Source organism: Molossus molossus, unplaced genomic scaffold (genome assembly GCF_014108415.1).
Source record: "Molossus molossus isolate mMolMol1 unplaced genomic scaffold, mMolMol1.p scaffold_m16_p_2, whole genome shotgun sequence".
In the NCBI taxonomy this organism is placed as follows: Eukaryota; Metazoa; Chordata; class Mammalia; order Chiroptera; family Molossidae; genus Molossus; species Molossus molossus.
The window spans coordinates 35,082,529-35,106,583 of NW_023425355.1; the positions used below are offsets into that span (position 1 = coordinate 35,082,529).

A 24,055-nucleotide genomic window follows, 5' to 3' on the forward strand; every position below is an offset into this window, starting at 1 on the left:
ATTCGTGGCAAGCAATATTAGGAGTAGTCACACTGACAATGCTTTGAACCTTTTTTTTATTGTTATTTATATCTAATATGTATAAATTTGTACATAGTTCATTGTTTATGTTGATTTCATTCAAAGTGATATTCTCATTCATATCAACACTGCAGAGTAGAATAATCTTATTAACTTCAATTTTTAGAATCATAAAAAGTTAGGCCTTGATCTTGGTCTAGTTGAAGCTGTACACTTTAAAGTGATATAAACTGCCCGGTTGGTGTGGCTCAGTGGATTGAGCGTTCTCTCATGGACTGAAACATCCCAGTTAGATTCTGGGTAAGGGCACATGCTGGGGTTGCTGGCTCAGTCCCCAGTAGGAGGCGTGCAGGAGGCAGAGGATTGATATTTCTCTCTTACATTGATGGTTTTTTTTTCTCTCTCTCTCCATTCCTTTCTCTAAAAAAATCAATAAAAACATATTTAAAGTGGTATAAACTAAGAATTTGATAAGTTAAGCAACGTGGTCAAAGTCACAAAATTGAAACTGGAGCTCAGCTTCTAGACCATGAGTTAAGGATCCTTTCTACTGCATCCTGCTACCAGTTTATTTTAGACCTAAGTTTTCCCCATGAAATGTGATTTGAAACTAAACATTATGCTCCAGCTATTACATACTTTATGGGTCACAGATAGACAATTAGCAGCATCAAGGAAAGGACATAGTATATAAACTTACAGCTTCATAATGGCAAGAGGTGGGGGCAGGGTTGCAGGAAGAGTGGGGGATATGGAGAGGATGGAACAATCGCTGCCAAATATTTGCAGGTGTTGGAACTACAATAAGGCATTGGCCTTGAGAAATATTCCAAACAGAAAAATATGTATCCATATGTACTATTGAGATAACAAAAGACTGGATAGAATAAGCCTGTATCTACAGAACACCAGCTTTTTAAAAACACCCCAAAACACAAAAACATTGGATGATGGATTCGATATTTGGCATCATGCAGCTATGGCCCTTGTCTCCAGGGATGGATGGAACACAAAAATATTTTACCAAAATATACTTTAACCTGTAACTAATTAGTAAATTTTGGAGAAAGAAAGGCCAGACTTTGGATCATTCCCCTTTAATTTTTTAAGGAAATGTGCAGAAAAATCAGATTATAAATTAAGTGGAAATTTTTTCTGCTCATTTTTGGATAGAGAATGGAAACATATGAATCATTCCCAACTGTGTGGTTTGTTATATTGTCTGGAACATCTTGGATTTGGGTAGGGAGAGGGAAGTGCTGGTTGTGTGTGGGGGTCACTTTGGTTTGGTGCCAAGGGTTAAAGTATATTAGTTCTCCATGTAAAGCAGAGAGAAAATCTGACTTTCAGTGTCACATATGCTCACTTTTTTTAGTTAGTTTTAATTTAGGAAAGCATTTAGGATTATCCCCTTAATCTACTTAATTAATTCTTCCCCAAGGAGAAAGCTCATTGTCAGAAGCTATGAGGGAGATGGCCTTGCACATGCTCCCCTGGCCCTGAGGGGAGCACAGCAGTCCTACAAGAGAAGGGGAAGAATGATAGCATGCATATATATATATATATAATATCTATCTATCTATCTATCTATCTATCTATCTATCTATCTATATCTATATCTATATCTATATATATATTTGATTTTCTGGACAGTAACTGATACAGTATTTATTTGCACTTTTTGGTTTTGGAGCTTCATTCTTGGTGTTTATAACTCTCCTTTGTACAAACATCCTTGATTAGGATTAATGTTCTTTAATATTTATTTATTCAATAAAGACTAAACAATCCATTAGGTAATAGATGCAAGGTCAGAATAACCAGAAGCTAATCTGTCTTCTTAACAGGTAGTCAAAATGGGTTAGAGGGTTTGGGATACTTAGTGAGTATAGTTTATTATCCATCTTTAGTTGTTTGGTCTACTTGCATGTCCTTCAGAAGACTACCGGTGGTTTAATTAATTCTTCAATTTCAAATAATAATTGTGTTCATGGCAGTTATTATAATAGTAAGTCCTATCAAAGTAGTTATTTGCTCCATTATCTCTCTTTTCACTTACTAGACACAGTATATAGATTAGTTCATGATATGTGCTGCCTTTCTATAAAACTGCTTCACATTTTAGAGTTTTCATTGTCACATGAGTTTGTCCCCTTAGAAAAGACTGATATTTTTGTATTAATAAATACTGGCTTTATAAAAAGAGGTCAACTTAAGTGGCTCTCTATTGGTGGCCAATTTCAACTTGATATTCTAAATCCTGTACAACTTGGTCCTCATGCTGCCCTTCTGTCTTTTTCCCTCTACCACTCTCAAACATGCTACCTTCATCTACCCAGGGTAACCTCCTAACTGTCTGCTAAATATACCACTCTCTTTCCTCATTCTGAACTTTCATGCTCACTCATGTTCTTCTCTTGGCCTGCTTAGGAATCCGACCTATTCTTTAGTGCTCCATTGAAACCCCACAAGGCCACTCCAACACACTTCATCCAACTATACCATAAATTCTTTGAGTGAGGCACTAGATACTTTATTTCTTCAATATCCTCCTTAGTGTCTAGCACACATAGTCCATAATCCAAATGAATAAAATCTTTGTAATGAGTTTCCAGGAAGTATACCAGTATCTATAGCTTGCTTTGGTTCTCATCCTATAAGATAGAAATCTATCTTGTCATCATGAATTCTTTAGAAGTCTGAAAAAAATATCCTGTGAACTACTGAAAATGTTAAAAAACAGAGTTTTAGCAAACATATGACATGCCCTTAATTTTAAGTGCCTATTCATTTTGATTGCTGGATTTTCCAACTGCCTAACCCTATGGTGGCATCTGTATAAATCAGATACAATTATTATAATTCTCTTTGAGAGTGATGTCTTCATATTTCCATGCCCACAGCCTGCCAAAAATATAGCTGATGAAAACCAGGGGGAATAGAGGAATTTCCTGAAAGGAATAAACAAGCACATTTTCTTTTTCTCATTACATTTCCACAAATTCATTACTACAAATAATTCTTAAATGCAGTTACATTTACACATCAGGGATCTTGTTGTTATAAAATATTATCTGGCACTAGGATTAGCTTTTTGTTATGGGAAAGTAAAACATGTGCACGTGCACACACACACGAAGAGAGACTGAAACAGAGAGCTAAAGATTGCCAGACAAAAAAGGAAGATATGAGACTAGGAGAATGTTCAAAGGAAAGCCACAGTGAGAATTAAAAGGTTGGAAAATATGATATTCTGGAATCTTATTATAGTTGATTACTTGTCCTCTTTCTACTCAGTTACTCTGTCATCCACCCACCCTTTCTCTCTCAGCCACTACCTTCTCACAGGCATTTGTCCACTCACCTACTTGACACCCACTTCTGTCTGCCAAGATAGATGCCCTCTCAACATACCTACCAATAGGCATTTCACTGTTTTTGAACCAGTGTGAGTATATATAGAGGAGAAAGAAAGAGCCTTGGCTGCTTTGGCTCAGTGGTTAGAGAAAGGGTTGCAGATTTGATTCCCGGTCAAGGGCAGGTACCTGGGTTGCAGGTTCAATCTCCGACCCAGTTGAGGCAACCAGGCAATCTCTCTCTCTCTCTCTCTCTCTCTCTCTCTCTCTCTCCTTCTTTCCTTCTCTTCCTCCCACCCTTCCATTCTACCTCTATCTAAAAAGCAATGAAAAATATCCTTGGGAGAGAATTAACAAAAACAAAAAAAGAAGAGAGAAATATCTTTAAGAGACTGAATTGAGAGAGGGTGTATTTGCGTATACATACACGTGTCACTATAAACAAGAGTGTGTGTTTCTGCATAGATGAGTGGCTGAGGAGGACTCTGTGTCTGTGTGTCTATGTGTATCTATAAATGTGTTCCTGTGTGGAGGAGGAGATAATGTCTGTGTTAATTTTCTGTGGGTATCTGTGGATAAGTTGGATATGAGAGTGTAAGGTAAGTATTCTGTGGCTACCCTAGAGGGGGTTGGGACCTCATTAGAATCCATCCTGATACTAAGGATCTCCTTAATAAAAAGAACAAGTTTTTATATTCTCATAAGAAAAATCTCCAGTGGAGACCAGGGCTGGTTATCATAGATGAGGAAACAAAAAACAAAAGGTATTTCTCAATTTCACTCATTTAGGTACTAAATCACAGGAGCTAAGTATAATGACAGCAAATAATTTGAGTCCAGATTTTCACTCTCTAAGGTATGCTGGTGAATGGGTGTGTATGAAGGTGGGGGTAATATCTGCCATGGGGTGTCTCAGCTAAACCCTATTTGTAAGATCTCACTATAGTAAGATCTTTCTTGCTTGTAGATCTGGCTTCTCTATGGTCTCTTAATTGTCTAAGACTTGCTTCCCATTATTTATTATATATATATATATATATATATATATATATATATATATATATATGAGTAAAAATGCATTTTATTCCATCTCTACTCATACTGTGTGCTGAGACTCTTTTGAACTTCTATTCTTTTTCTTCTAATAATTATATTGATTCTCTGGCTCTGTTCTCATGTAGCATTAACAAGGCTGTGTGTTTAAAGATGATTTCTTTTTTTTTTTTTTTTTTTTATGCTCATCCGAGGGCATTTTTCCATTTTTTTGTTCAGATAGAGTGGGAGGAAGAGAGAGAGAGAAACATCGATGTGAAAGGGACACATCAAGTGATTGCCACCCACACAACCCCAGCCAGGGGCCGGGGACAAACTGCAACCAAGGTACGTGCCCTTAGCGGGAACTGAACCCAGGTCTCTCTGGATCTCAGGCCGACACTCTAACCACTGAGCCAAACCTGCCAGGGCAAAGATGATTTCTATTATGTCTTAGGTTTCAGAGAAAGTTTAACAAGTAGATACTCCAACTATCTGTGCTCTTATCTTTCTTTTTTTCTGTTATTTCTTTGTCTTAAGTCTTCTTATCAACATCTGAAAGGACCTAACAATCATTAGTCCGAGAACAATTTACAAAATATTTACTCAGAGATTGTTCTTGAGTGGATGAAAATGCTGTCTGTCGATATTGGGCAAAAGAACATATTATAGAAATATAATATAGGTGAGGAAATATTAAGGAAACAAGAATTATTGAACCCAAAGAAGTGAAGTTTAAAGGGAAAATGTGATAATGACATTCAAGTTCATAAAAGGTTGATACAATGAGTTAATGTTGTGGTCTTTATCTTTCTCACAGATAAAACAGACAATAAATTAAACTGTAGCACCAGGGATTTGGGCTAGGGTTTCATTCATTAGTTTACAAAAAATTAATAAATGCAAATTTTGTTCACTGAACACTTAAAATGTTCAAGCCATTGCAGTAGAAGCTGGCAACACACAAAATAAGGCACAGTCCCTGTCCTGAGGTGCTCTGAGCTGAGTAAGGGAGATAGATACATACATAGAACATTCTAATTCAGTATGGTAAATGCCTTGACAAAGGTTTGCACAGGATACTCTGAAACACAGAGGAAGAGTCAGGGAAAGGAAGTCATCAGGCTAAAAAATGGAATCATGAACAGATTTGTGGGAGAACATGGCAAACTGGACAAAGACTGTGAAGAAACAATTGATAGGACTTGGTGAATGATTATAGCGGGTATAGGTGATGGAGAGAATGAATTTCAAAAATTATCTTTGAGTAGATGTCTTGAATAATGGTGATAACAGAGATAGAAATGGAGGAATTATTAAGGGGCTAACAGTTTGGGTGGGATGACTTGACTTTAGATTTGAATTTGATGTGATTGTGGGTGACTCAACATTTACTCATTTAGCAAACATTTACTGAGCACATATTAGGTGCCAAGCACCAGAAGAAATATAGGGGTTACAGTTATGAAGACACCATAGTCCCAACCCTAGTGGGGTTCTCAGCTTAGTATGGGGAGACAGACAAAGACTCAGTTGAAGAACATTGTGGTAAATGTTATGATAGAAGAAGCATAGAGGACTGTGAGAGAGCATAGGAGTGATATCAACATAGACTTTGAGTGGGTTTTTGGACCCCTTGTGGGGAGAAAAGGCTTCAGTGGGGGATAGGAAGTACTCTAGTTAAGATAAAATAGTTTGTTCAAATATCTGGAGGACAGACAGCATGGGGTACTCTTAGAACCAGAAAGAGCTGGAATTCAGACCTTTATGATGAATGAAAGATAAAGTCTAGAAAAATAAATTTAGTGTTTTTAGCATGGAGGTAGAGCTGAATGAGGGCCCAGGATTGAGCCTTACAGCACACTAATGATCTAGAAGTTCAACATAAAGGAAGAGCAAGAGGAGGATGTGTAGGAGAGTCAGGTACTGAAGAGTAATAGGGCAAGTGGAATACAATATTGAGGTCTACAGGAAAGTAGGGTTAACTTTGACTCACTATTCTAAGAATTATCAAAATAAACACCAGATTTAGGTTTTGAGTACAGATTTTCATTTAGAAGGTCCAAATAATAATTTACACACATAAACTAGAGATTAACAATGTTATGCACCTGAAGAGAGGAGAAAGAAAAGATGTGGGATGGTTCGTGTAGCATTTCTGATAAGGTGACTGAGGGGGTGTTGGTTTTTGCTGGATGATTTCAGAAAGTTCTGAAGAGAAGAAGATTAACAACCTTTTTCACCTGGCTTGAGGACTGGTCTGGTTATCTCTAATAAGCCTCAGGTAGAGTAGATCTTATACATCCAGTATATCACCTGCATCCCATTCTGGGACATAGCCCATATCTATATAGTAGCAAACAAATGTTTGGGGAAAGAATAAAACTCTGGCATAGGGTATGGGCTTTCATTTATGGAAAAGATGATGTGTTCTGCTGTTGAAAGGCCATATGTAATTGATACACAATGTGACAGACTGAAGCAAAAGCAAATTAAGTATTTTAAGACAAGCAGTTAAAAAAAGAAGGCATAACGTGACCCCACTTTTGAGGTATTGACTTCTAGCCTGTGGAAGAGCTGGGAACATCTGTGAATAGACAGGATGTCAAAAAAGAACATGTCAAAGATTAGTAATGGGATCTCTGGCTCAGGTGATTTTTCAAGATGAAGTTATCTTCTGTCAATTGGGAAGGCTCAGGTTTGGAATGAGTTGACCTTTTTATCCCCTTCACTTGTCTCACTGTACTTCCAAGATTCAATTCCCACATCAAAACAGTTGGGATCTTGTCTAGGTAATGTCCCCCTTACAACATTTATTTTATTTTTTTAATCAACTCTGTCCAGGTGGCTCATTTGGTTAGAGCATCATCCCGTACACCAAAAATGTTGTGGGTTCAATCCCTAGTTGGGGCGCATACTGGAGGCAACCAATCAGTGCTTCTCTTACATAAATGTTTCTCTCTCTCTCTTTCTCCTTTCCTCCCTCTCTAAATTAATAAAAAACAAACAAAAAAAAAACATATTTTGTGGGTGAGGATTAAACAAATGTTAAAAAGAAAAACAACTCTGATAGGATTTGACACCTTTTACCTTTTAGAAAGCAAGAGAATATACAGCCACTTGGTGGCAAAACTACATGTTTCCATAAGACAGAAAGCTCCACCACCTTTTAGGCTGTAAGACTTGTTATTTCAGGTAGGTGTCTGTAACTGTGCTCATATTGTGTAAATGCATGTGCCTTCACAGAGCATGACAAATGGAGATCATGGTCAAATGTATGCCATCAGAGTAATCACTTTGGCTTTAATGAAGATCTGATTTTGTTGTTGTTGTTGTTAATTCCCACTCGAGGTTATTTTTCAACTGATTTTTAGAGAGAGTGGAAGGGAGGAAGGGGGAGAGAAAGAGAAACATCATTGTGAAAGAGACACATCGTTGGTTGACTCCTGCACAACACTGACCTGGGCTGGGGATTGAACCTACAAACCAGGTATGTGCCTTGACTGGGAATGGAACACTCTAACTACTAAGCCAAACAAGCCAGGGCAAGAACTGATGTTTTGATGTATAGTTAGGTTTCTTGAGGTAGCCAATGAAAAAGTAACCGGAAATAACCTGTGACTAGGGAACCAAAACGAAACAAAACAAAACAAAAAACAGTAATTACTTGAGAGGTTTAAAAAAGCTGTTTCTTTTTACGGGATGCTGTCTGGAAATAGAATAGCCTGTGCCTGGCTTTTTCAGAAGTGGCAAAACATTTTCCTCTTTGGGAAGGGTATAAAAGAAAACAAAGAGACCAAATCTATATTACACAAATGGAGTGGAACTTGGGTAAAAATGGCATTCATGTAGGAGATTGCCAATATAGCTAATTTGGGCCTTTTAAAATCTCAGTTATGCAAATAAACCCAATCTTCCCCTCACTTTTTGCTGTTTAGACATATGTACAATTTTGTGAGAGCTCTAATGATGTTGTCATCTGGAGAGGAAGAGAGTGTCACAGTTTCATAGCTCATTTGGCTTCTCTAACCCTCACACAGGAGAAGCATAGAAGAACGCAGAGGTAACCTCCTGAGGCAGGAAATGGGAACTTCATCCTGCTCCCCTTGCCAACCTCCTGTCCCTATTTCCTCCCAGAAGATATCTCCATTCCAATCTTCCCTGACACTTTGGCTCTCTCTCATTGTCATGGTTCAACTGTTCTGAGAAAACTGCACTAACCAGGCTTAAATGGAGGGAGCCTGGCCCAGTCATTAACTGGACTGCACAAGAAAAGAGCAAAATGAATCAAGTTTTCAAAACCAAACAAAACAATGGAGAGTCATTTTTAGTTTTACATAAGATTTTATATATATACATGTGCATGTGTGTAGACATATGTACATATACATGTATATTTTTTTTGTTTATTCAGCCAGAGTATAGACAAGATAATTGCTTGGACAAATTAATAAAACCTAGAGTGGCCCAGAATACCTAGTTCTAAATGATTTGTCAGTGCTGGGCATGAGAAGCAAGGGTGAGGAAACAGACTGCATAATTGTGTCAGTTTACCCCCTCCCTGTGCATATGTTCAATTATTGAGAATCAATTCCAGTTCCAGGGGAGGCTTTAATTTCTTGTAAATGAATAGGAAGTTAGTAAGTAAATACTCAGTGTTTTCCTCAAATTATCTCTCATAATGTAAGAAAACAGTGGCAAAAAGCCATCAACAGATGGTGTTTTTATTAGCTAAAGATTTATTTTTCAAAGCATTTCATATTAATTAGGTTGAAATTAGAGTCATCTTGTCAGCTCTAGTTGTGTGTTGTAAAAATGTGCTGGCCTTCTGCAAATTTCAGGTGGGGGGGAGGGTTGTGGAGCAAAATAACCATTTGCCATAAATTTGTAATGGTAACTCAAGGTGCATAGTCTAATCAGACCACAAATTATATGCTCAGCCCTACTTGTTGTTTTCAGTGGTTTTATAGAAAATATTAGTCTCAGTTTGGGGCCATAAATGAGAAACACACAGCAGGGATCTTAGTCCTGCTCTGCACTATGAATTATTTATGAGATATCAGTTTCATGACAAGTGTTACAACAGGTTGCATATACTTGTTAGAAAACATTCTCCCTGTGGCATCCTATGTTTGAATGGAAACATTGCAGTTTGAAACACAGATTTCTAATATTATATTTGCTCTGAACTGATCAGTTTAGATTATAGTTACCTACATGTCAATTTAGCCATTTGTAATACACGAGGTTTCCATTGATCTAGAAATCTGGACCACTCTGCTACAGGAAATCACTAACTGATTTGGTCCATTACCAATGCCCACTTTCTAACTCAAGCTGGACCTTTTCATCAAACTACAGCTCTGTCATATTCATCTTACGGTCAAACTTTTTAAGAGGAGCCCAGATTTGTAACCTCCACTTTATCACTGCCTCTGTACTTAACCCTGTACAGTTTGGCATCTGCTTCCAAACCTCTACTGAATCTTATTTTTCAAATATCACCAATGACTTCTAATTACTAAATCCAGCTACCTTTCTTGCACTCTCTGCATATATGACAGTGACAAATCTTTGATTGAAACATGTTTTTCCTCAATGATCACATTAGCTTGGCCCAGACCTGCATTCCCAACTGCACCGAACACTGTATCCTCCTCCTAACCAGTGTCCCTGTCCCTAGACTTTCCTGTTTCAGTCTGCCCCACATATTTCTGGTAGCTTGATCTCATAACTGCAGCCCTGATTATATTATTATCTTACTCATAAGCCTTTGGTAAGTCCCCATTGCTTAAAAAATAGGTACAGACTCCTCACCTAGGCATTTAAGACCTTCATGACAGAACCTTGATGTCCATTTCCAGTCTTGCCCCCCACTACTTTCACTTGTACCCTCTGTTCTAGCCAAACTCAAAGTCCCTTCCCTGAACATGTCCTATACTTTAATCGCTTTCACTTTTTCTCATGTTATTCCTAGTGCCTGGAACATCCTGTCTCCCTCCATCTCTGTCTATTAAAGTCCTAGTTATCTTTCAAGACCCATCTTAATCTCATTTCCTCTTTATCTCTGAAGTCACTGCACCTTAAACAGAGTATATATTTAATTCCTTTTGTTGTATTAAATATCTGAAATGCCATTTCTTTTTTCCCCTCTGATATCTACTTACTTTAGATATCATGCCCAAATCAATGATTGCTGCCCTTCTGTTTTCCTTCTTCCCTCTCTGTCTTTACTAAGGAGGCCACAGTTGAGATGGTCATGGAGTTAAAGAAGGCCAGGGGAGCCACTGTGCCCAAGCCATTAAAAATGGAACTGTGAAAAATCACTTCCGTGGTAAAAAAGCCAAAGAAACAAAAAAACATCTGAGAAAAAGGGAAGCAAAAATTGAACTGGTTCTCATAATCCAGTTTGAGAACAAGTGAAATCAAACTGCTGGTCCCAGAAATACACATATCCAGGGGAATACATCTTTTGGGATAGATTCATTGGACAGTGCCAAGGATAATAAAGAACAACAGCTCCTTAGTAGACAAGGGGCCAAGTACATGAGTCCTTTCCCCCTTCCCCACTTCCCTTGTCCTGCCCCCCCCCCCATTGAAAACATGAACTTTGAACAACTACAAACCATAAAAAACTACAGAGATAGCAATGAAGCAATGAACACAACCAACGGGAAAAATGCTAGCAGAATAAGGGCCAGGAAGTTAGGGTATTACATTGGTAACAGACTTTGTAAGAGTATTGGGATGGTGAGTGAGAGCGGAATGGATATTGGGGCAGGTCCTGAGGTAGAAGCAACCACCAGAGCTGAAGACTTGGGAGTGAATAACATTCTATTTTTTTTTTTTTTTTGTAATGTAAGCAATGGGAGAGAGTAACTTGCTCAACTGAAAATATACTGAGTTCTGAGTACTTTTGAACTATGTTATATAAAACAGATTTGCAGAGTGCTTTCAAAGTGTACCTAAAAGTATCTCTATAACAGTAAGCAGTGATAAGCAATGGATATCCTATCTTGATATAGTCAGGTTTGTGTTTTAAAGTTTGGCATTGCCATAGGCTATTTCTTAGTGCCAAAGGAGGGAAACTGAGATATGATGCTAGATTTTGATGAATCCCACACTTATATATTTATATGCATAGCCCATGGACACACACAATAGGGTGGTTTAGGCCTGGGTGGGGGTGGGAGCAGGGAGGAGGAGGCAATGGGGGAAAATGGGGGGACATATGTAATACTTTCAACAATAAAGATAGTTTTTTAAAATTCCATCTTTTATTCTGAAGGAATCTACTGATAAATATAAAATGTTACCAACAACAAAAAACACACACAAAATCATGGAATTCTGGAGCAAAGCTGTGACTGAAGGCTAGAGACCTGAGTTCCAGCCCTAGCTTTGTCATATACTAATTATATAACTGCAAAACACTTTACCCCTACTCTGAAGTTCAGTTTTCTCATCTGTAAAATGCTAACGTCTCTTACTTAATGGGTTGTTATGATTATTCAATGATATGTATGGAAATGTCTTGCATAGTGTCTGACAAGTAATAATCATTCAATAAATTATAGTTTTCTTAGTCTACTCATCTGTAAAAGAGGGAATAATACATGTTCTCCCCATGTCACAGGTATACTATGAAGTAAAAATGAAATATTGACTATTAAATACTTTTAAAAGTTTAAATATTACAGAAAACATAAAGTTGTTTTAATGTCATTAAAGTTCTACATCCACAAAATTATGAATGTTAACTTTTCCCCAACAATGACAGTGAACCAAATGTACAGCATTATTAAGTAGCACCTAGAAAGAAGAGTGTTTAGCCCATAGCAAGTGTTCAATGAATCTTGGAAATAGTGTATTTGCTGACTGACTGACTGAATGAATGACTGACTGACTGATCTATACATGGTGTTGGTTCTCAAGCTCATTGAATGTTTCTTCTTTTTTTTTTTCTTACCCTTTTCCCTCTTGCTTCATATTCTTCAATGACAGCAAACTCTAGAGATGAACCTCACCAACCTGGTTAAGCGTAACAGCGAACTAGAAAATCAAATGGCCAAGTTAATACAAATCTGCCAGCAGGTTGAGGTATGTAACAGAAATATTTGTGATTTCTTCAGAGGACCTGTATTGATCCTTCTTTTTTCTGGGGGTGGTGGCTTGAATTATTTATTTGTTTGTTTGTTTATTTGTTTGATTAATCCCTTTACCTTTTTCACCCATTCCTGCAACCCCCATCCCCTCTGACAACTGTTAGTCTGTTCTCTGTATCTATGAGTCACTTCTATTTTGTTTGTTAGTTTATTTTGTTCATTAGATTCCACATATAAATGAGAGCATATGGTATTTGTCTTTCTCTGACTGGCTTATTTCACTTAGCACAATACTCTCCAGGTTCATCCATGCTATCCCAAATGGCGAGATTTCTTTTTTTATGGCCCAGTCGTATTCCATTGTGTAAATGTACCATGGTTTTATTATCCACTCATTTACTGATGGGCACTGGGGCTGCTTCCAAATCTTGGCTATTGTAAATACTGCAATGAACATAGGAGTGCATATATTCTTTAGAATTAGTGTTTTGAGTTTCTTCAGATAAATTTCCAGAAGTGGAATTGCTAGGGGGCTTGAGTTTTGTAGAATGTAACTCAGCCATTTGGAGTGAAGGACTGACTGGTAGTTCTAGGAAGTTTCATTTTTTTTAGGATGCTTGTGTTCTAAAAAAAAAGTGGAAGATAGCTTATTGTTAAAAAAAAAAAAAAAAAAAAAAGTAGGCAGTGGTGAGGAGCTGTGGAGACAACAGTGTAAGGGGCAATCACTTCTCCTTTCCAAATATCAGGCAATATGAGAATAAGACATGAATTGTGTTTCTTCCTTCATCAAACTAGACATCATAGTTCCTTGAAGAGATTGTTGTGGTGTCATAGGGAAGTTGGGAATCTGGGTCCTCAAGGTAGGGTGAGGCTCATTCAGTGCCGTATTGTTTCTGTAACAATATCATCAGGACTGCAACTCCTCTTCCTAGCCTCTTCTCCCTTTGTTCCCATGCCCCTTGCCTGGTCCTCACTCATCACATTTCCACTTATTCTTATTAACAAATGGTATCTATGTTAAAGTTGTCTGCTAATTTTATAGTGTTACACAAGTATAAGGATTTTGAAAATTGTTACCTACATCAAATTTTAGAGCACATCTTATGAAAGGAATCAAACTCTTCTTAAGTGGATGTAATACAAGAAAGATATTTCTCTCTCTCAAGAGTGTAAAACTTTCACTGTAGCCCTTGGTTTTATGTAGATTTTACTGAAGAGGCGATAGAAGTGTTTAAAGTGTAGACAGTTGTGTAAAATATTATAGACTCGTTGTGGGCAGTGATTGAATAAAAATGTTTCTAATTCTATGTACTACCCAACAGTCTAATTCTAAATTTAATTGTGTGACAAATAAATGTAATGGTCCAAGTTTGTTTTATTATAACAATAAAATAATTTTATTATGATCTCATTTCTTAAACCCATTTAGGGATTCCTATTTAAGAGAGTGTAGAGAATTTTGTAACTAAAAGAATCTTCTTTTATGAGTAACCAGTCATGATTTTGTAAATTTCTTTCTTTTTTTAAAAAAAAATCTTCACTGGAGAATAGTTTTCCATTCATTTTTAGACAGAGTGGAAGGAAGGGATGGAGAGAGAGCGAGAGAGAAACATCGATGTGAGACCCATCGATTGGTTGCCTCCCACATGACCCCAACAGGGGCTGAGGATCGAACCTGCAACCCAGGTAGATGCCCTTGACTGGGAATTGAACCCGAGACCCTTCAGTGTGAGGGGCAGTGCTCTAACCACTGAGCAAAACTGGCCAGGGCTATTTTGTAGATGTCTTAAAGTATTGGGTTTATTTCTTTTAAAACCTTTTTATTAAATTTATTGGGGCTGACATTGCTTAATAAAATTATAGAGGCTTCAGATGTACAATTCTATGATATATCATCCGTATATTGTTTTGTGTTCACCACCCAAAGTCATGTCTTCGTCCATCAACATTTATCCTCCCTATACTGTCTTCTACATACCACTACCCCTCCTTTCCTCTGGTAATCACCATACTGTAGTTTGTGGCTATGAGAATGTTTTATTTTTTTGTTTTTGCTTAATCCTTTCATATTTTTCACCCAGTCCCACAAGCCCACTCTCTTCTGACAGCTGTCAGTCTGTTCTCTAACCAAGTCTGTTTCTATTTCATTTGTTAGTTTATTTTGTTCATTAGATTCCACCTATAAGTGAAATCATATGGTATTTGTCTTTCTCCAACTGGCTTATTTTACTTAGCATAATGGTCTCCAGCTCCATCCATCATGTTGCAAAATCTAAGATTTTCTTCTTTCTTATGGCCAAGTAGTATTCTGTTGTGTAAATGAACTGAAACGTTTTTATCCACTCATTTTAGTGATGGACATTTGGCTGCTCATAAATCTTGGTGATTGTAAATAACGCTGCAACATAGATAGAGGTGCATTCATTCTTTCAAATTAGTGTATCGGATTTCCACATATATATTCCCAGAAGTGGAATCACTGGGTCATAAGACAATTCCATTTTTAATTTTGGGGGGGTTACTCCATATTGCTTTTCACAGTAGCTGTACCAATCTGCATTCCCACCAACAGTGCATGAGGGTTCCCTTTTCTCCACATCTTCACAAACACTTGTTGTTTATTGATTTATTTATGATAGCCATTTTGACAGGTGTGAAATTATATTTCATTGTGGTTTTAATTTGCATTTATCTGATGATTAGTGACATTGAGCATTTTTTAATATGATGATTGGCCATATGTATGTCCTCTTTGGAGAAGTGTCTAGTCAAACTCTTTGCCTAATTTTAATTGGATTGTTTGTTTTATTGGTGTTGAGTTTTATGTGTTTTTTAAATAACTTTTGGATATTAACACTTTATCAGATGTATAGATAAATATGTTCTCCCATTAGTGGGTTGTCTTTTCATTTTGTGAATGATTTCCTGTGCTGTGCAAAAACATTTAATTTGATGTACTCCCAATTGTTTATTTTTCTTTTGTTTCCCTTGCCTGAGGCAATATATCATGAAAATATTGCTATGAAAAATGTATGAAGTTTTATTGCCTATGTTTTCTCCTAGGATTTTTGTGGTTTCGAGTTTAACATTCAAGTTTTTAATCCATTTTGATTTTATTCTTGTGTGTGGTGTAAGAAGATGGTCTAGTTCTATTTTTTGCATACACCTGTTCAATTTTCCCAACACCATTTATTGAATAGACTATCTTTAGTCCATTGTATGTTTTTTGCCTCCTTTGTCAAATATTAATTGACTATGAAGGTGTGGGTTTATTTCTGAGCTCTCTATTCTGTTCCATTAATATATGTGTGTGTTTTTATGTTAGTACCATGCTGTTTTGATAACTATGGCCTTCTAGTATAGTCTGATATCAGGTAACTTTGTTCCTCCCACTTTGTTCTTCTTTGTCAAGAATGCTGTGGCTATTCAGGGTCTTTTATGGTTCCATATAAATTTTTGGAATATTTGTTCTGGCTCTTTGAAATATATAATTGATATCTTGACAGGAATTGTGTTTATCTACAGATTGCTTTGGGTAGTATAAACTTTGTAATGATCTTAATTCTTCCTATCCATGTACGTGGTACATTCTTCCACTTATTTGTATCTTCTTCACTTTCTTTCTTTCAAAAATATAGTTTTTAAAGTGATTTTAGAGAGAGAGAGGAAGAGAGAGGTAGATAGAAACATCAATGAGAGAGAAACATTGATCAGCTGCCTCCTGCATGCTCCCTACTGGGGATTGAACCTGCAAACAGGGCATGTGCCCTGACTGGGAATTGAACCAGGACATCTCAGTCCATGGGATGATGCTCAATTCACTGAGCCACACAGGCCGAGCCAGTTCTAGACAATTTTTTGTAGAATAGGGTTCTCTGAATATAGCAGAGGTTCTCAACCTATGGGTCATGACCCTTTGGGGGTCGAACAACCCTTTCACAAGTGTTGCCTAAGACATAACAGTAGCAAAATTACGGTTATGAAGTAGCAACAAAAATAATTTTATGGTTGGGTGTCACCACAACATGGGGAACTATATTAAAAGGTCTCGTGAATGCATAAATATTCTAGAAGAAAATGCAGGCAACAGAATTTCAGACGTCATATGCAGCAGAATTTTCACTGATACAACACCTAAGGCAAGAGAAACAAAGGAATAAATGAACATATGAGACTACATCAAACTAAAAAGCTTCTGCACAACAAAAGAAACAACCATTAAAATGGAAAGGGAACCCCCTATATGGGAGACCATAATTGCCAATGATGCATCAGATAAAGGGTTAATTTCAAAAATATGTAGAGTGCTCATACAACTTAACAAAAAGAAGACTAACAACCCAATTAAAAAAATGGGCAGAGGACCCAAATAGACACCTCTCCAAACAGGACATACAAATGTCCAAGAGACATATGAAAAAAAAGCTAAACGTGACTAATCATCAGAGAGATGCAAAGTAACACAACAATGAGGTATCACCTCACACCTACCAGAATCACCACCATCAACAAATCATCAAACAACAAGTGTTGCTGAGGGTGTTGAGAAAAGGGGACTCTAGTACACTGCTGGTGGGAATGCAGACTGCTGTAGCCACTGTGGAAAACACTATGGTGTTACCTCAAAAAGTTAAAAATTGAACTGCCATTTGACCCAGTGATCTCACTTCTAGGAATATACCCTAAGAAACCTGAAACACCAAGCAGAAAGAATATATGTACCCCCATGTTCATAGCAGCACTATTTACAATAGCTAAGATCTGGAAACAATCCAAGTATCCATCACTAGATGAGTGGATAATAAAGCTGTGGTATATTTACACAATGAAAATCTATGCAGCTGTTAACAAAAAAAGATCTTTTATTTTTTGAGATGACATGGAGAGACCTGGCAAGTATTATGCTAAGCAAAACAAGCCAAGCAGAGAAAGACAAATATCACATGATCTCACTTATTTGTGGAATATAACGAACTAAACAAACTGATGAACAAAACTGACCCAGAGACAAAGAGGTGGGGTACAGACTGACAAACTTCAGAGGAGGGGGTTTGGGGGGGGAGAAGATAAACCACAGAACTTATATGCATGTATGCATGACCAATGGACATGGACAACAAAGCTGGGGATGGGGTGAGGGGGATGGGGAGGAGGGTGTCAATGGGGGAAAAATGAGAAACATCTATAACAGAAACAAATTAATAAAATAAATAAATAAACAAACAAACAAACAAACAAAAGAAAATTCAATGGAAAATAAAAAGAATAATAAAAAATCAAGGGTCGTGGCATTAGAAAGGTTGAGAATCACTGTTATATAGTATTATGTCATCCGAAAATAATAACAGTTTACATCTTTTCAATTTGAATGCCTTTTATTTCTTTTTCTTGTTTGATTGCTTTGGCTAGGACTTTCAGTAATATGTTATATAACAGTGGTGAAAGTAGACATCTCTTATTTCTACTCTTAAGGGAAATATTTGTTGTTTTTGCCCATTGTGTGTGATGTTGGTTGTGGGTTTGTCATATATGGCCTTTTTTACATTGAGATATGATCCCTGTATTCTCACTTTGCTGAGAATTTTTTATTATAAGAGTGTAAGGTTTTATCAAATGCTTTATCTGCATCCATTGATATGATCATGTGGTTTTTATCTTTCATTTTGTTTATGTGGTCTATCATGTTTATTGCTGCTATTGTACCAACCTTGCATCCCTGGAATAAATCTCACTTAATTATGGTGTATAATCTTATGATTGTATTGCTGTATCCAGTTTTTTGCTGAGGATTTTAACATTTATGTTCATCAGGTATATTGACCTATAATTTCTTTCTTTCTAATGTCTTTATCTAGTTTTGGAATTAGTATAATGCTGGCCTCATAAAATGTGCTTGGGTGTCTTCCCTCCTCATGAACTTTTTGGAATAATTTGAGAAGAATAAATATTAGTTTTTTAATGTTTGGTAAAATTCACCTGTGAGATCATACAGTCCAGGACTTTGTTTGTTGGGAGTTTTTTAGTTACTGTTTCAATTTCACCAGCTGTAATCTGTCTGCCAGATTCTCTGATTTTCCCTGATTCAGTTATGCAAGATTGTATATTTTTATGAATTTATCCATTCTGTCTAATTTGTTGGCATATAGTTGTTCATAATACATTCTTACAATCCTTTGTATTTCTGTGGTGCCAATTGTTACTTCTCTTCTTTTATTTCTAATTTTATTTATTTGAGTTCTCCATTTTTTTCTTGATAAGTCTGAATAAAAGTTTGTCATTCTTGTTTATCTTTTCAAAGAACAGGCTCTTGGTTTCATCAGTCTTTTGTATTGCTTTTTCAGATTGCATTTTGTTTATTTCTGCTCTGATCTTTATTATTTTCTTCCTTCTGCTCACTTTGGGCTTTGTTTGTTGTTCTTTTTCAAGTTCCTTCAAGTGTAAAGTTAGATTGTTTGAGATTTCTCTTGTTTCGTGATGTACACTTGTAAAGCTATGAATTTCCCTCTTAGGACTGCTTTTGCTTTGTCCCATAGGTGTTGGATTTTTGTGTTCTCATTTAATTTTGTTACAAGGTATGTTTTATTTATTTCTTGACCTCATTTTTATCCCATTCACTGTTTAGTAACATGTTATTTAACCTTTATATCTTTGTGTGTTTTTTCACTTTTTCTCTTATGATTAATTTTGTTTCATACCATTATAGTCAGTAAAAATGCTTGATATGATTTCAGTTCTCTTACATTTATTGAGAATTGTTTTGTGTCTTAACATATGGTTTATCACAGAAAATGTTCCTTGTGCACTTGAAAAGAATGTATATTCTACTGATTTGGGGTGAAATGCTCTGAAGATATCAATTAAATACATCTGATCTAGTGTGTCATTTATGTCCACTGTTTTGTTGTTGTTTATCTCTGGAAGAACTATCAATTAATGTCATTTGGTGTTAAAATTCTCTACTATGACTGCATTAACTGTAAATTCCTCCCTTTATGTTCATCAAGATTTGCTTTATATTTTTAGGTGCTCCTATGTTGGGTACATAAATGTTTTCAAGGGTCATATCTTCTTACTGGATTGTTTTTTTCTCAATATGTAGTGCCTTCTTTGTCTCTTACTATAGCTTTTGTTTTAAATTAGGTTTTCTCAAATATAAATATTGCTACCTTAGCTTTTTTCCCTTTCCATTTATGTGAAGTATCTTTTCCCATCCCTTTACCATTAGTATATTTTGTTCTGATGTGGCTCTCTTGTAGATACCATATATATGGGTCTTGTTTTCTTTTCCTTTTTCTCAATTTTGTATTAATTGATTTTTGTTACAGATGTTTCTCCTTTTCCCCCTAGACATCCTCCTCCCCATTTTGCCCCTCCCCCCAAGCAATGTTCTCTATGCCCATTGGTTATGCATACATCATACATATTCTTTGATTTATCTCATCAATCTTCCCGCCCCCCTCCTCTGAGGTCTGTCAGTCTGAACTCTTTTCTATGTTTCTGAGTCAATTTTGTTCATCAGCTTAATTTGTTCATTATATTACACAAATAAGTGAGATTGTGTGGTATTTGTCTTTCTCTGATTGGCTTATTTTGCTTAGCATAATGCTCTCCAGGTCTCTCCATGTTGTCTCAAAGGATAAGAGATCTTTCTCACAGCTGCATAGTATTCCATTGTGTATATGTACCACAGCTTTTAATCCACTCATCTACTTATGGACACTTGAGCTGTTTCCAGATCTTAGCTATTGTATATAGTGCTGCTATGAACATAGGGGTACATATATTCTTTCTGATTGGAGTGACAGGCTTCTTAGGATATGTTCTTAGAAGTGAGATCACTGGGTCAAATGGCAGATCAATTTTTAATTTTTTGAGGAAACACCATATTGTTTTCCATAGTGGTTGCACCAGTCTGCATTGCCACCAGCAGTTTACTAGAGTCCCCTTTTCTCCATACCCATGCCAGCATTTGCTGTTTGATGATTTGTTGATGTTAGCCATTCTGGAATTTCTGAGGTGATGCCTCATAATTGTTTTAATCTGCATCTCTCTGGAGATTAGTGACATTGAACATTTGTTCATATGTCTCTTGGCATTTGTATGTCTTTTTTTTGGAGAGATGTCTCTTTAGGTCCTCTGCCCATTTTCTTAATTGGGTTCTTTGTCTTCCTTTTGTTGAGTTGGATGAGCAATTAACCCCTTATCTGATGTATCATTGCCGATTATGCTCCCCCAAATAGTGGGCTCTTTTTCCATTTTGATGGTTGTTTCTTTTGCTGTGCAGAAGCTTTTTCATTTGATATAGTCCCATGTGTTCATTTTCCCCTTTGTTTCTTTTGACTTAGGTGTTGTATCAGTGAAAATTCTGCTGCATATGACATCTGAAATTTTGTTGCCTACATTTTCTTCTAGGATTTTTATGGATTCATGAGTCACATTTAAGTATTTTATCCATTTTAGTTTATTGTTTTGTATGGTGTAAGTTGGTCGTCTAGTTTTATTTATTTTTTTCATGTAGCTGTCCAGTTTTCCCAACACTATTTATTGAAGAGGCTGTCGTTACTTTATTGTATGCTTTTGCCACCTTTGTCAAATATTCATTGAGCATAATGCCTTGGATCAATATCTGGGTTCTCTGTTCTGTTTCATTGATCTATATGCCTGTTCTTGTGCCAGTACCAGATTGCTCTCATTACAATGGCTTTGTAGTATTACCTGATATCCAGTATGGAGATCCCTCCTACTTTGTTCTCCTTTTTCAAGATTATTATGGTTATTCAGGGTCTTTTTTTTTTGTTCTATGTGAGCTTTTGAAGTATTTGTTCTAGTTCCATTAAATATGCTATTGGTATATTAATGGGAATTGCATTAAATCTATAAAATGCTTTCGTTAATATGGACATTTTAATGATGTTAATTCTTCCAATCCATGAACAATGTATGTGCTTTCATGTTTTTATATATTCTTCTATTTTTTTTCAATGTCCTGAAGTTTTTTGCAAATAGATCCTTGACCTCTTTAATTAAGTTTATCCCTAGGTATCTCAATTTCTTTGCCACAATTATAAATGGGATTTTTTATTTTTTAGTTTCTCATTCTGTGAGTTCATTATTGGTGTATGAGAATGCTGGCGATTTCTTGATGTTAATTTTGTATTCTGATACCATGCCAAATTTGTTTATTAAATCTAGTAGATTTTTGATGGAGTTTTTAGAGTTTTCTATGTACGATATTATGTCATCTGCAAATAATGACAGTTTTACTTCCTCCTTTCCAATTTAGATCTATTTTATTATTTCTTCATGTCTGATTGCTGTGGAGAACACTTTCAGTACTATGTAAAATAAGAGTGGTGAAAGTGGGCATCCCTGTCTTGTTCCTGTTCCTAAGGGAAATACTTTTAGTTTTTGCCCATTGAGTCTGACGTTGGCTGTAGGTCTTTCATATATGGCCTTTATTATATCAGGATATGATCCCTCTATTCACAGATTGTTGAGCATTTTTATCAGAAATGGGTGCTGGATTTTGTCGAATGCTTTTTAAGCATCTATTGATATGATCATATGATTTTTATCTTTCATTTTGCTTATGTGGTGTATCACATTTATTGATTTGCGAATATTGTACCAGCCTTGCATCTGTGGGATGAATCCCACTTGGTCATGGTGAATAATTTTTTGGATGTACTGCTGGATCCAATTTTCTACTATTTTGTTCAGGTTTTTGGCATCTATATTAATCAGGGATATTGGCCTGTAGTTTTCTTTCTTTGTAGTGTCTTTTTCTGGTTTTGGAATTAGAATTATTCTGGCCTCATGAAACGAGTTTGGAAGTATTTCCTCTTCTTGAATTTTTGAAATAGTTTGAGGAGAATGTGTATTAGTTCTTCTTTGAATGTTCGGTAAAATTCCCACCGTGAAGCTGTCCAGGCCTGGGCTTTTGTTTGCTGGGAGAGTCTTGGATTACACCTTCAATTTCTTTTGTTGATATTAGTCTGTTCAAATTTTCTATCTCTTCCCAGTTCAATGTTGGGAGACAGAGTGTTTCTAAAAATTTGTCCATTTTTCTTAGATTGTTAAATTTCTTGCTGTATAATTGTTCATAATATTTGTTAACAATCCTTTGTATTTCTGTGGTGTCAGTTATTTCTTCTGTTTCATTTCTGATTTTGTGTATTTGGGTTTTCTCTCTTTGTTTCTTGGTGAGTGTAGCTAGGGGTCCATTATTCTTGTTTATCTTTGCAAAGAACCAGCTCTTTGTTTCATTGATCCTTTGAATTATTTTTTTTTGGACTCCATGTCATTTATTTCTGCTCTGATATTTACTATTTTCTTCTTTCTACTTGTTTTGGGGTTTTCTTTTCGTTTGCTTTCTAATTCTTTAAGTTTTGAGGTTAAATAGTCTATTAGAAATTTTTCTTGCTTCTTGAGGTAGGCCTGCAGGGCTATGAACTTCCCTCTCAGAACTGCTTTCGCTGCACCCCATAGGTTTTGTGTTGTGTGTTCATTTTTATTGGTTTCCAGAAAGTTTTTAATTTTTTTTTTTTTTTTGTGGTACGTGCCCCTAGCGGGAACTGAACCCAGGACTCTCTGGTCCACAGGTCAATGCTCGACCGCTGAGCCAAACTGGCCAGGGATTTAATTTTGTTCTTGATCTCCATGTTAACCCATTCATTGTTCAATAACATGCTATTTAGCCTCCTTGTTTTCAAATGTCTTTGTATGTTCTTCTTGCAATTGATTTCTCGTTTCATGCCATTGTGATCTGAGAAGATGCTTGATATGATTTCAGTCTTCTTGAACTTGTAGAGACTTAGTTTGTGCCCTAACATGTGGTCTATCTTTGAGAATGTCCCATGTGCACTTGAAAAGAATGTGAATTCTGTAGTTTAGGGGTGTAATTCTCTGTAGATATCTATTAAATCCATTTGGTCTAGTGCTTCATTTAGAGTCTGTTTTCTTGCTAATTTTTTTTGTGTGTGTCTGTGTGTATGTAGAGGATCTATCCAGTGACGTCAGTGGGGTGTTGAAGTCCCCTGCTATGATTTTATTGCTATTGATTTCTCCTTTGAAGTCCTCCAGAAGATTTTTGATATATTTTGGTGCTCCTATATTGGGTGCATATATGTTTATCAAGGTTATATCTTCCTGTTAGATAGATGCTTTCAATATTATGTAGTGGCCTTCTTTGTCTCTAGTTATGGCCTTCATTTTGAAATCTATTTTATCAGATATGAGTATTGCTACCCCAGCTTTTTTTTTTTTTCTTTCTTTCTTTTTTTTGTTCAGATAGAGTGCGGAGGGAGGGAGGGGGAGAGAGAGAGAGAGAGAGAGAGAGAGAGAAACATCGACGTGAAAGGGACACACCAAGTGGCTGCCACCTGCACAACCCAACCAGGGCCGGGGACAGACCGCAACTGAGGTACGTGCCCTTAGCGGGAACTGAACCCGGGTCTCTCTGGACTGCAGGCCGAGGCTCTACAGCTGAGTCAAACCGGCCAGGGATACCCCAGCTCTTTTTTCCTTTTCGTTTGCATGGAA

At 36.5% G+C, this 24,055-nt stretch overlaps 1 protein-coding gene across 3 annotated transcripts in view; it reads left to right on the forward strand.

The window, feature by feature from the left end:
• MID2 (midline 2) overlaps positions 1–24,055 on the forward strand; it is a 159,273-nt gene that overhangs the window by 24,050 nt on the left and 111,168 nt on the right. For all 3 annotated transcript variants that reach the window (XM_036271211.1, XM_036271212.1, XM_036271210.1), the window contains exon 3: positions 12,414–12,509. In XM_036271211.1, the coding sequence (XP_036127104.1) occupies positions 12,414–12,509 (96 nt within the window). The remainder of the gene's footprint in view (positions 1–12,413; positions 12,510–24,055) is intronic.